This window comes from Psittacula echo (genome assembly GCF_963264785.1).
Source record: "Psittacula echo genome assembly, chromosome: 16".
Classification (NCBI taxonomy): domain Eukaryota; kingdom Metazoa; phylum Chordata; class Aves; order Psittaciformes; family Psittacidae; genus Psittacula; species Psittacula echo.
The window spans coordinates 8943560-8957589 of NC_137752.1; the positions used below are offsets into that span (position 1 = coordinate 8943560).

Sequence of the window (14030 nt, forward strand, 5' to 3'; positions counted from 1 at the left end):
GTTTATTTAAGAAAACGGAACGAAAAAATAGAAGTCAGCACTAATTTCAGTGGCTTCTTTCCAAAACCTTACAAAATAGCTCTTGCAGTGCTCCTTTTTTTTGTTCTTTGACCACTGAAAAACAGAGCTGATACATTCAGCCTTAGCTTTAAGCTTCTATAGACCCCCACTGCTATCCCCCAGCCCCGCGGAGTAACGCTGTGTCTTCACCTATGTTCCTTTCTCCTTTAGAGGCTGAGCCACAGCTGGGCACACTCACCCTCACAAACGTTACCCCCGACAGCTTCAACCTTTCATGGACCACGAGAGATGGGCCTTTTGCCAAGTTTGTTATACACATTAGAGATTCCTATGCAGCACATGAACCCCAGGAGCTCACGGTGTCAGGAGGTGCTCGCAGCGCTCACATCTCAGGCCTGCTAGATTACACTGGCTATGACATTAACATTAAGGGGACCACCAGTGCAGGTGTTCACACAGAGCCCCTCACTGCTTTTGTCATGACAGGTACCTGCTTAAAGGTTTGGAGTCTATTCATTGGCTCATAAAACTAGATATTCCAGCACGGATACAAAGAAAGGCTCTCTACAGCACTGAATATCTTGTCCAGCAACAATGGTTTTGTTTGCAAACTTATGCAAGGATGGGTCAGAGCAGTCATGTTGCCCTTAAAAAAAATATCCAGGAGGAATAAAAGTTTAAAGAGGTTTAAGAGCCCTCTGGAGTCATAGAACCATAGAATCATGGAATGGTTTGGGTTGGAAAGGACCTTAAGATCATCCAGCTCCAACCCCCTGCCATGTCTAATAACCTTTTACCATGTCTAATAATCTAATTATTAATTACTATAATCTAATATAATCTATAAATCTAATAATCTAATATTTAATTATTAATATCTAATAATGAACAAAACAAGTTTGAGGAGGCAGTTTACCTAATACGCAGTAGTTGCATCTGAAGGATCCAGAGGGGACTGGATTTTAGAACAGCTCCTGCCCTGCGATGTTATAGAATCACAGAATGCTTTGGGTTGGAAAGCACCTTAAGGTCATCCAGTTCCAACCTGCTGCCACAGGGAGGGACACTTCACACCAGACCATGTTGCCCAAGGCTCTGTTCAACCTGGCCTTGAACACAGCCAGGGATGAAGCATTTACCACTTCTTTGGGCACCCTGTGCCAGAGCCTCAGCACCCTCACAGTAAAGAACTTCTTCCTCATATCTAATCTGAACTTCCCCTGTTTCAGTTTGAACCCTTCACCCCTTGTACTATCGTTACAGTCCCTGATGAAGAGTCCTTCTCCATCATCCTTGTCACCTCAACACACCCTTTATGTCTGAATATTTTGGTCAGATTTGAGTGGGATTGGCTGTACATCACATGCCTCCTACATGACCAAATAAATGCCACAGAGTTCATCATATGTATTATGTGTCCAGTGTGTGCCACTAAGGCTTGTCACATAGACACATGGATGCCTTAAATAGGATTAATGGAGAAACTGAGGCCTTATTCGCCTCTCTTCACTAACGTGGAGTGGAAACAACAGTTACAGCAGCATCCTCCTCACAGCATCTGGGTTGTGGCTTTCTGTGAAAGGCAATATCCGTGATCATTTTCCTTAAGGCAAATGGTTGTTTTGCACCAGCTCCGATCTGCCCCCTCCTGACAGTCAGTCACATAGCCAGAAGTGAGCAACTGCTTTCAACCCCCTGCTCTTTTGCTCCACCTGAGCCCAAATGCTTCCTTGCTGAAAATAAACTATGGACATTGATATTTGGAGAGAAAGCTTCCCACAGCTAGGTAAACATCAGAAGAGTGTGCCAGCAGTTCACACAAATCTGCTGGGCTTAGAGTGTTGGTGTCACTCAACACCTATCCCAGGAAAGTAATTTCAGCTCACTATTTGTTTACCCACCCTCCCAAAGACCTAACCAAAATGTGAATCTTTGGGATCGCTTGATTTGAAGTAAGTGAACTGCACAAATAACTCCAAATTGAGTAAATTTGAGCTGAAGCTCTGGCACCCAAATGTGTAAACATCAAAACATAAGGACTTCCAAATTATAAAGCTTCAGGAGGGGATTTTCATTCCAAATTCTAACAGAGCATCGATTTAGCTGTTATGAAATGTCAAAACCAAACCCAAAACCCTTTCCCAGAGAAAAATCTGTGTTTAACCAACTGGTATTTTCTTAAGTGAGTGGAATATGTATACTTGGAAGATGGGATGAGTTTAGTTCCTTCGCCGAAGCATCAAGCTTTGATTAATAATGTAGATAAATACTAGTAATGCCTTGGATTCAGGATCGTGACCAGGGCTTAGCAAAGCCAATTGATCTTGCTATCTATCTGACTTGTCGGATATCGAGTGAGCAAAACACATCTTGTGAGAATTTGGCCTCTTTATTTAACTTGATGGGAAAGTTTTGAGGAGCTGATTCCCCAGCTTTGACAAACTCCATGCTGATGGGAAACACAAAAAGACCGCTCACTGGAATTTCTTGAGGTTGTCAGCAGACCACACTAGCAGCTGCCTGTGAAGCTCTTTGGACACGTTAGCTCTGTTCTGCCATCATTAGCCCCTGCCCTTGGCCAGTGCAAACCCTGGCTTCTCTCCCATCCCCAGCAAAACCCAAAATATTTAGTGCTTGCACTGGCTATGACCCTGACTGATTAATGTCCTGCTTCTGGCAACTCTGACCCCTCCACCACTGAAATGAAAGGCTGGAGATATTCATGTGAAGTAGAGAGATAAAGAAGCAAAATACAGGAACTGTGAATGCCAAAGTTGAGGCTTTGTCCCTAAACCACCAATGGTAGAGACAAGTGGAAGGAAATGAAAGCTTTATGCCTAGCATTTCTAAGCCAATTTTGGTTATAACTGTCTTGCAGTGCATGCATAACAGAAGAAATGTGCTTATACAGTGAGCTTGGAAGGAATTTCAATAGAGCTTGTGAATTGATGGTGCTGAGACACCCTTGATGAAAATTTAGCATCTAACTTCTGGAGGCTCCATTGAAAATCCTGATCTTGCGGTCCTGGCTATGCACTTCTGTTAAATCCATACTTTGGGGGAAAATGTGATTTATGTTTGGTGAAATCTGTGACACTTTCTAATTTGCAATGTTTTTCGCTTCTTTTTTGTGTGTGTTTTTGCACCTTCCCTTCTTTCAGAGGCCATGCCCCAAGTGGAAAACCTAACTGTCTCTGATATTAACCCTTATGGGTTCACAGTGTCGTGGATGGCATCGGAGAATGCCTTTGACAACTTTCTAGTAGTCGTGGTGGATTCTGGCAAGCTGCTGGACCCACAGGAGTTCCTCCTTACGGGAGCCCAGCGGCAACTGAAGCTTAAAGGCCTTATAACTGGCATTGGCTATGAGGTTATGCTTTATGGTTTTGCCAAGGGGCACCAAACAAAGCCCCTAAGCACTGTGGCTGTTACAGGTATTTTAATGTGAACAAATTATTCTCTTCCACCCTTTTTTTCTTGCTTTTCTTCTCACATGGAAGATGTCTCATGCAATCCATTTGCAAAGCAAACCTTGGCTTTTGCATCTTTTTCTGCATCATGGCTACATATAACTCCTTGTGATTGATAGGTTCACCAATGAAATTCTGTTCCTTTTAACTCAATGTTTCCCTTTTCCCTTTACAAGGGATCCTGTAGAGGCGCATGAAGTGGGTTGAGGGGTGAAATCTTCTGGTGTGGTCATGCAGGTTCTTCTAACTGAAGTCTTTAAAGATAAAGGGCTGCATGTGGGAGCTCGTCTTGTTAATGGCTGCTGGGCACATCAGCATTCTCCAACTTGCAACCATCAGGACCTTCAGAAAGAGTCATGGATTTCTTGCCCATGGCCTCCTTTCTATCACTCTCTGTGTGGGTTCCACCCAAAGACCATCAAGTGTGATCAGTGCCACCTGTAAGGTTGGCTGGCATCTCTCTCCAGAAGCTCATGTGTTCACCCTCATCATAGCTGCTGTTTTCCAGTAGCATTTGAGCTTTCTTGAACAATCATTGCAGACCTATTCTCTAGCCCCATAACCATCCAGTCTCATCTGCATGACACTGTCTATGCAGTAGTAAAGCTGGGGGTTACCTCACTGGAGCTTCTTCTGTGGAAGAAAGAAGTGCTTTGGAGATGCTGTAAGACAGTAACCACTCCAATAGCATTTCTCTAGGTAATGGTGCTTGGCCATACTGCGCTAAAGTTATTTTGCAGGTAATAAATAACTTAGAGCTCCTGGGATCCTCTTGAATGGGTTCTTTCATTAAAGACAGTCTTGCATTTGGATTTAAGCATGTGGTTTAAGGGATATGAGTTTTCATGATTCCCCTTGCTGTTTCAGCATTTAATATGAAGTAAAGGGTCCGTCTGCTCTAAGGCATCACAGGTGCCAGAAGTGCATGAAATAAGGGCTTTGCATGAAGTAAAAGACTCTTTGAAGTGGCTTCTGTATTGCCCTCCTAACAGAGAGAGACCTGACAACATTCAGGCATGCCTTCTATAACAAGAGCTTGGGTTTATTATACATGAAGGTTTCACGGAGGTAGCAAAGGAGTAATGCACCTGAAACTTACTATTAGCATGTGTAAATTTGCATGTCAGAGGCAGATGGTGTATGTCCATTCAGTGGATTTGCTATTAGAGTGGAAGTTTGAATGAGCCTGCACACACTCACATGTATCTTCTTCAGTATGTGTGTAACGCTAACTGTCTTTTTACTTGGTTTTTTTCAATAGCTGGCAGATTGTTTCCCTTTCTTTGAACTGTGGTTGGATTCTTGCAGTGTGCTACAGCCAGACCTTAAAGAGGTCTCTAATGAACTGATTAAAAGGTCATTTCTTTTCCCTACTATTATCTTCTCCTTTTTTAGAAGCAGAACCCGAGGTCGACAACCTTCTGGTTTCAGATGCTACTCCAGATGGCTTCCGTCTGTCCTGGACTGCAGATGATGGGGTTTTCACCAGTTTTGTTCTCAAAATCAGGGATACCAAAAGGAAATCTGATCCACTGGAACTAATAGTACCAGGCCATGAGCGCACCCAGGATATAACAGGGCTGAAAGAGGGTACTGAATATGAGATTGAGCTGTATGGATTTAGCAGTGGACGACGTTCCCAACCCATAAATGCAGTAGCAACCACAGGTATTGTCTTTGCAGTAGGAAAAACATAACACGTTCATGCCTGTTTCTTTCAGCATCTCTCCTTTTCATAGCCTGCTTGAGCCGTTACAAACTGTTTCCTGCATGTCCCTTATCCAAGATACTGGTTCAGTGTGGTGTAGTTACTTGTAATCAGTTATCTCAGATTCCTTAGCTTCATCACTGTCTATTCAATGTGGTTTGATTTAATTACTTTTTAATATGGTTTGATTTAATTACTTTTATGATCTGGAATTAGGTAGCAGATTATAGCAATTCAAGCACAGGCTGTGAGGAACAGAAATATTGTCTCTGTACCAGCCTTTTTCTGTGATTCCTGACACTAATTACATATCAGCACTGCACAACACTTTACCACATTCGAAAAGAGGTATGACAAAACAAATATTCCAGAGCTTTTGAGAAGTTTATTTATGGCTTGATCAGCAAAGGACTAAGCGCCATTAACTTAGATCTTACCAGGAGCAACATGTGCTTGATAATCCAAAATCAACTTGAGTTTCTTGCAGAATCAAAGCTTTGAACTCCCTCAGCAGAAGTTGCTATGTATTCTCCTTCTTGTGTGTCAAAAGCCCTGATGTGAATGAAGAAACATTGTGAACATAACTGTAAATGGCTTCTGTTTGAAGTTAGCCTAAGCCTATTTGTGTTCCTGAAAAACCTCCACCAGAACAGAGCTTCGTATTCTCAGTGTCAGGGAGAAGGACGTTTTTGCCTTTGTAACGGGAATATTTTCTTCTTCCATTATTTTTCTATGAATATATGCAGATATTAGGCAAGTAAAAATTTCTTGAGGCTTAGGTTGAATTCTTTAGCTTAATTTAAACAAAGAAAAGGTTCATACTTCGAAGCATTTCATTTTGGTACTTTTGAATGAAGCTTTTCTTTTTTTTTCCGACCAAAATCATGGTTTCATTTGGAAACATTTAAATCCAAAGCAAATGAAGCAATGACCCACATTCACTCTCTTAAAAATGCTCATCTGCTATGAAAACACAGTAATTTCAAGTCAACCTCATTTCATGAGGGGAATGAGAAGGGACCAGGTGAGTTCAGTGTGTGAGGAAGCCAAGAGAAATGCATAAAAAAGGCATTTGCCCAGTTGTAGCAATGTACTCCAGACAACAGTAACTCAGAGCTGAACGGCTTCTCCTGAAACACCATAGACTCATGATTCACCCTAATGTCTGTGGTGCCAGCTGTTAGCATGGAAAAGTGCCTTTCTGACCAGCTCTACTGATTGCCATCACATCCCTTGAATAAACAACAAGGGCATGTTTACCCTTACCCGGACATTTACATGAAGCAGAACATGCATCCATCACAAGCCACCATTCTCCAAGCTCATGGGGGTTGTCTCATAATGGAGAGGGATGTTTAAAGTCAGCTGCACTTGTCAGCAACATGTCCCCATTTTCACTGACTTCCAGAATATTTATGGTAAACCACTAAGGGTTCCCATTTTCCTCATGACTACATTCTTCACTTCTTTCGGGGAGATTTAGCACGTCACCTACTGAAACCAATAGTCCAGAAGATGTTTGTCAGATATAAATAGCCTGTGGATAATTGATAATAGAGCTGGAGACACAAAAATCCAGCTAAATAATTTGAACTGCAGGTTACACCACGTTGGGAAGCTGGGCCACAGAGACAGCTAACTAATTTCTGTTCTTAAGAGTGGATTATTACACAAATATATGTATATTTATAGCATGTCCAGTCTGGTGGCAAAGAAATAGTTCTGTCCCTGAAAGGTGTAGCTCACACAGGCTTATATTCAGCCTTGCTTTATTCTGGCCTGTATACAAGTTACAAGGAATAAATTAGCTAGAAAGTCTTCAGGTTTAGTAGAGGAGATAGTAAAATAACAGTTGGAACAAAGCTAACAAACAGAGCAGCAAACCTAAACCAAACACTACCTGGAAGTGAAGGCAGAAGAAGAATGTAGATTGAAAATCCTTCTCTGTACTTACCACCCCAGCTTCTCCCTTTTTCCCCACCTGAGCATGTGCCCTTGTACACACAGATGTTGCCTTCAGGGATCAGGTCGAAGCAATCTTCCCACACCCATCACAAGTAGTTCTTTCTCCATTCTTTACTTGTATGTGAACACACATACAGGTCAACAGCAGTTTTCCCCCAGATTCTGATAATGACATTGTTCAGAGGTCATTGATGACATTGTTCTTTGGGCTGATGATAGTACCCTACTCGGTATTTATCTGTTATTTTACCCTCATCGCTTCTGCTGTGATAGAAATCATCGATTATAAAAACACTGTAGTGCATAGTGCACTAGACCACTCTCCATCATCTTTACCAAGTCTTGGGAAACGGGAGAGGTGCCTGAGGACTGGAGGAAAGCAAATGTCACTCCAGTCTTCAAAAAGGGCAAGAAGGAGGACCTGGGTAACTATAGACCGGTCAGCCTCACCTCCATCCCTGGGAAAGTGATGGAACACCTTATCCTTGATGCCATCTTAAGGCATGTCAAGGATAAGAGGGTTATGAGGGGCAGTCAACATGGCTTTACCAAGGGGAAGTCATGCTTGACCAACCTCCTAGCCTTTTATGAGCAAATAACATTGTGGATGGATGATGGCAGAGCGGTGGATGTGGTCTACCTTGACTTCAGCAAAGCATTTGACACAGTCTCCCACAGCATCCTCATAGCTAAATTGAGGAAGTGTGGCCTGGATGATCAGGTAGTGAGATGGACTGCGAACTGGCTGAAGGACAGAAGCCAGAGAGTTGTAGTCTATGGGGCGGAGTCCAGTTGGAGGCCTGTATCTAGTGGAGTGCCTCAAGGGTCAGTATTGGGACCAGTATTATTTAATATATTCATCAATGATTTAGATGAGGGAATTGAGTGTACTGTCAGCAAGTTTGCTGATGACACTAAGCTGGGAGGAGTGGCTGACACGCCAGAAGGCTGTGCTGCCATCCAGCGAGACCTGGACAGGCTGGAGAGTTGGGCAGGGAGAAACTTGATGAAATATAACAAGGGAAAGTGTAGAGTCCTGCATCTGGGCAGGAACAACCCCAGGTTCCAGTATAGGTTGGGGAACGACCTGTTAGAGAGTAGTGTAGGGGAGAGGGACCTGGGGGTCCTAGTGGACAGCAGGATGACCATGAGCCAACACTGTGCCCTTGTGGCCAAGAAGGCCAATGGCATCCTGGGGTGTATTAGAAGGGGGGTGGTCAGTAGGTCGAGAGAGGTCCTCCTTCCCCTCTGCTCTGCCCTGGTGAGACCGCACCTGGAATATTGTGTCCAGTTCTGGGCCCCTCAGTTCAAGAAGGACAGGGACCTGCTGGAGAGAGTCCAGCGCAGGGCGACAAAGATGATGAAGGGAGTGGAGCATCTCCCTTATGAGGAAAGGCTGAGGGAGCTGGGTCTCTATAGTTTGGAGAAGAGGAGACTGCGGGGGGACCTTATTAGTGTATATAAATATATAAAGGGGGAGTGTCATGAGGATGGAGCCAGGCTCTTCTCAACGGCAAACTATGATAAGACAAGGGGTAATGGGTATAAACTGGAACACAAGAGGTTCCACTTAAACTTGAGAAGAAACTTCTTCTCAGTGAGGGTGACAGAACTCTGGAACAGGCTGCCCAGGGAGGTTGTGGAGTCTCCTTCTCTGGAGACATTCAAAACCCGCCTGGACACATTCCTGTGTAATCTTATCTAGGTGTTCCTGCTCTGGCAGGGGGATTGGACTAGATGATCTTTTGAGATCCCTTCCAATCTCTAACATACTGTGAGGCTATTCAGAACTGTGAGGCAAGGCAGCATCATGCAGATCTGCAGTGTCCAATCAAGCTGGCACAAGCGAGTTTGTCCACTGCTGCTTTCAGAGGGACAGTCGATGTCTTTTGGAGATTCATGTGTATAATGTTTGTTTTAAGATGCAGTTCAGCCCTCACTGGGGACCACAACCCACACTTTGTGTCCTTGGTAGGAAATGTGGGTCTTATGCTGCTGCATTCCTCTTCTTCTAATGATGTTCTGCCACACCATGAAGCATTTTTTAGCCAAGAGTATCACCAAATACTTCACGTGCTCTTTATACATGATAAAGTCACCTGATGCTTCCTGTTGCCTAGGAGAAGAACATACTCCTATAGCCTGATAGGAATGGGAGAACAAGTTCCTGGAAAAAAATCCCCAAAGAATAGCAGCTACTCAGATTTCATGGCTGCTTCAGCAGCCTCACAAGGAAATTCTCTGTCTCTCATATAGCTCATGGGGAATGATGCTGGAGGGTAATGCCCGTTACCTGTATCTGCCCAACAGATGAACTGGGGTTTTGTGAGTGACAAGGCAGAAGCATGCTGGCCATTTTGATGCCTGCTTAATTTTGGCTTTCAGGTACCTACAGAAGATGGTTTCATTTGCTGCTTTTTAATTTCTCTGTGCTCAAAGGTACCACTCATGCATCTCTGGGACTGTTCCAGGACTGATGCTTGTTGTCATTGTCCGCTGTACTTCCTTTGCCAGGTTTGCTTCCAGGAAAGTACCTGTAATTGTGGCACCTGGGGATGTGGAACTCTCAAATAGTCAAGGCTTTTCTTACTACTCTTTGTTATACAGTTTACCTGCTGCAGAAAACAAGCATTAAGCACAAAGAAGTGTGCACAGCAGAATCCAAGTGGGATGGATTGGGTTTTTATTTTCTGGGAAAGGCTGGAATTCTTCATGTCTATGAAAATTGAGTCCTGGTTCATCTCTTTGGTCTCCAGAATCATCACTAGCACTTTTCACCAGTCACAAAGTGCACCTACAATGTGAAGCAAAATCCATGTGATATTCACTTCTCTCTCCTTCCGAGTTTCTCTTTATGCTCCTCTGTTTCCTTCAGACTGTACCTAAATCAGTAGCAATTTCATGTGCTGTGTACTTTTACCAACCCCACCCTGCTTTCTTAGTTATCTTTAATTCTTTCCTTTTTTTGGCTTTCCCATGAGAGCAAACCCCTCAAACTCAATATGTCTCATGAGCTCCAGATGAATAATTGACATTTCTCTTGAGACCTCTGTTGTTTTTCTTTCCTTGCCTTTGGCTTAATTTAGTGCCTTGCTGCTACAGCTTTGGGGACACATGGAACAAACAGCCTTTTGACTTCTTGCCCACAGACATGTTCTTTCCAAGCTATTTCAAGCCCAGTCACTTTTTTTCTCCTCTTATCCCCTGCCCTTAACCTGTCTCCACTGCTCTTAACGTGGCTTGATATCCCTTCTGTGCTTAATGGCCTACTGTGTGTGGGCTGTTGAATTTTTTCACAACTGTTAGGGTTGTTTTGGTTACAGATTGGAAGTGAAATGCCCAAGGTGAACTTTGAAGTGACAGGGCTCTTTACCATGTCCTTCCAGAAGCCCTTTCCTTGCTTGTTTTACAGTAGCTGAATTAAGCTTTAAATTGAAATGTTTCACATTAAGTGTTAGTTTGCATATTAAGGTTGGGTCATTATGGCAAAACTTGGGCTTTGTTTACCCAGCTTCCTGATCTAATTTGGATGGGCAGTCTAGTGCTCAGGTTTATACAGGGAGAGGCTGTGTTGTATGACAAAGAGCTGCAGTGGAGCCACAAAGTGCCTGCCTCATGATGGTTGTACTTGGATGTCCTCTGGATGGATGTGCTTGAATGCATCTAAGAAAATCATGGTCTCAGATAGAGATTCCAAGAAGAAAATCTTGTCACTTCTATTTGGAAGCCAACAGAAGCCACAGCCAGTCAGTGCAGGAGAGAATGGACCCTTGATGAACGCCTGCACCTGAGTCCTGGTCTTTTTTAGGCATCATATAGAAGAAAACTTCTGCTCAAGTAGAGATCTCTCCGCTGCTAAGGGCTGCCATTGCTGCGTGTCACAGACAGGGCTCTGAGACCCAATAGAATGTCTGAAAATCATCCAAGGGAGACTGGGGTGGGAAAAAATATAAGTACAATGACTCCTGGGTAATAGAATGGCATTCCTGTAAGTATTCTTCCATACTCTTCTATCACACTGCAATCTCTGTTACTTCTATGTACATGATATGTAGGCATATGTCTGGGGTATTTTTAAGCTATGCACTACTGTAATGTTACTGAAAAAGGAGAACTTAGACCACATGGATAGTTGCTGTCAGTGTGTGATAAAACCATTAGCTGTTTGGTACTCCCTGCATTAGTGTTGTTCAGGACAGAATGTTGATAGCATCAGCTCTTGGGATAGAGGGATAAGACAAATCAGTGTTCCAGCACTCAGGACTGATAAGCAAATGATTTAACTTTTCTTTCTATGTGGTGTGTTTGTTCTCTCTTCTCCATTGACAGTTGTTGGATCTCCCAAGGGAATTTCTTTCTCTGACATCACGGAAAACTCTGCTACAGTCAGCTGGACACCCCCTCGCACCCGCGTGGAGAGCTACCGCATCTCCTATGTCCCTCTCACAGGAGGTGAGAACTGGGAGGAGGACAGAGAGGGAAACAGTAAAGGGAGAGCAGAAAGGGTTTCTTCTGTTGATATCCATCTCTCAGAGCAGCTCCAGATGATCTTAAATCTCTTTTTTCTTCAACTTGCTGACCAGGACCATGGGCGCACATACGTGGTCCCAATAGTCAAACTCTGTCCGAACATAGTCCCACATCCCATGGGCAAGACTTGTAAGTCTGCTCAGAGCTAGATGTTGGGTGACTGTACGACCACATTCACAAAACTCTCTATTCCTGCTGAGCCTCCTAAGTAAGGCTTTATTTCCAAATTGTCTCATTATTTTTCATGCACTTTATGAGCTAAGCATATCTGAAAAGATGGCCCTTGGATATAATAATCGTGATCCATGATTATAATAGTTTTCTAAGGCAGTGGTTTTTCTTAGTACTCCCCAATGTTGTTTCATTCCAGCCATTATATCGCTGTTTAAGTGTTCAACTTAAAAAACTTCCTATACTTAAATAGATTTTTAGCATAACTTAGGGACATCTCTGAAAGGAAATAGCTAAGGAGCAAACACTGCAGACATCAGGACCATAAAAGACTTGCTGTTGACTCAGACAAGAAAACACATAGGCCTTTAGACAATGCGGTATGTAAGCACACATGTAACTTTAAATATATAGTGATACCACTACGAAGGAGCGATCCACAGGCATAAAGTTAGGCACTTGTCTAAGTGCCTTCCTGGAATAAATTGAGAATATGAAACAAATAAATATTGTGTTCTCACCCACATACGCAGCACCTCTTAAAATAACATATACTATGTCTTGGTTTGACATGAGGTGGGTGAAGAAGAAACTTTCAGCCCTTGCCAGAAACAAAGCAGATCTAGACTGCAACTGCTGTCCTCACAGGTGTAGGAACTTCCATGTACAAAGAGCTGTGTTTTCACATTACATCTCATTTGTAAAATTAGATTTTTCTGAGCAGAAATGATGATTTTTTCTTACTGTTGGCATACACTGGGAATGAATCAAACCAATGTCTTAGAGGTAGGTGTCATGGCAGCAATATTTTTTCCTGAGGCTGCTCTTTGACATTGGTGGTTGTAACCAAGTGGAGAAAATTCACCTCCTCCTGCACGGGTACGTCCATGTTGGTCATAACGTCTTTAACTTGGAACACATCCTTCTAGCATTTACTGGAGTATTGTGTCACTAACCCCTTGGCATTTGGCTTCCTCCTAGGTACTCCAAATGTTGTTACAGTTGATGGAAGCAAGACAAGGACCAAATTGGTGAAGTTGGTCCCAGGTGTAGACTACAATGTTAGTATCATCTCTGTGAAAGGCTTTGAAGAGAGTGAACCCATCTCTGGCATTCTGAAAACAGGTAATATTTACAGAGGAAATGGGAGGTTTTCAAATGTGTTGTCTGTGCTGTAGGAAAGACTCAGAAACTGGAGCTGTAGCCCCACCGAGATCTCATTTTTGCTGTCCGCACAAACTGCAGGAAGACTTCTGGCCAGTCTTTCTTTGGGTCCAGAACTTGTAAGTTTGAACAGGCTCCCATTTGCTAACAGCTGAACCAGCCTGCAGTGAGACAGAGAGCATTCACGTGTTTACAGTCCTAATACATAAGAAAAAAACCCCAGTCTAATTAATACCATTTTACAGATGAGGTAGTGAAGGGCCAGCTCAGCTGAGCACTTCAGACCAGTTTTGTTGTGTACTCAAACTCCACATCTCCCAGGTTCCAGACTGTTCTAAGCATAAAAACAGTCTCTCTTCAATGTATTCTTCAATACAGCTTTAAATATCCCTGCAGGAAATGAGGGTCCACCATGCTCCTGCTGACCCCATCCTGCTGTCTCATTCATTCTTTTTTTTGGGGGGTATAATAGATATTCAGAGAACTAAGGAGAGGAACAAGATGCTGAGTAATTGGATAATATAGAATCATAGAATGGTTTGGGTTGGAAAGAACCTTAAGATCCTTAAGTTCCAAGTCCCTGCCATGGACAGGGACGCCTCACACTAGATCATGTCACCCAAGACTCCATTCCCACTGGCCTTGAACACTGCCAGGGATGGTAGCATTTATCACTTCTTTTGAGCAATCTGTTCCAGTGCCTCACCACCCTCACAGTAAAGAACTTCGTCCTTATATCTATCCTGAACTTCCCCTGTTTAAACCAATCACCCCCTATCATATCCCTACAGTCCTTGATATAATGAAATCTGTAGCCCATTCCAGCTGTTCTGGAGGCAGATATCTATCCCAATTCAGGGAAAGCATAAACCTGTGTGCAAAATAGAGTCCCATGAGGAAGCAAGGCAGGATGTGTGGGGATTTTGGATGGTTGCTAGCTGTTGATTGGTTTATATTTAAACATGCAGGGCAAACTGGTGGAAGGTCACAGTGGCTATCAG

General features: G+C 43.2%; 1 protein-coding gene across 1 annotated transcript in view; it reads left to right on the forward strand.

Annotated features, from left to right (window-relative positions):
• Positions 1-14030, forward strand: part of TNC (tenascin C) — a gene marked incomplete at both ends in the record, with an annotated part of 47321 nt that overhangs the window by 24587 nt on the left and 8704 nt on the right. The window contains 3 exons of the mRNA XM_080630764.1: positions 4887-5159; positions 11494-11616; positions 12847-12990. Coding sequence (XP_080486890.1) covers positions 4887-5159; positions 11494-11616; positions 12847-12990 — 540 coding nt within the window. The remainder of the gene's footprint in view (positions 1-4886; positions 5160-11493; positions 11617-12846; positions 12991-14030) is intronic.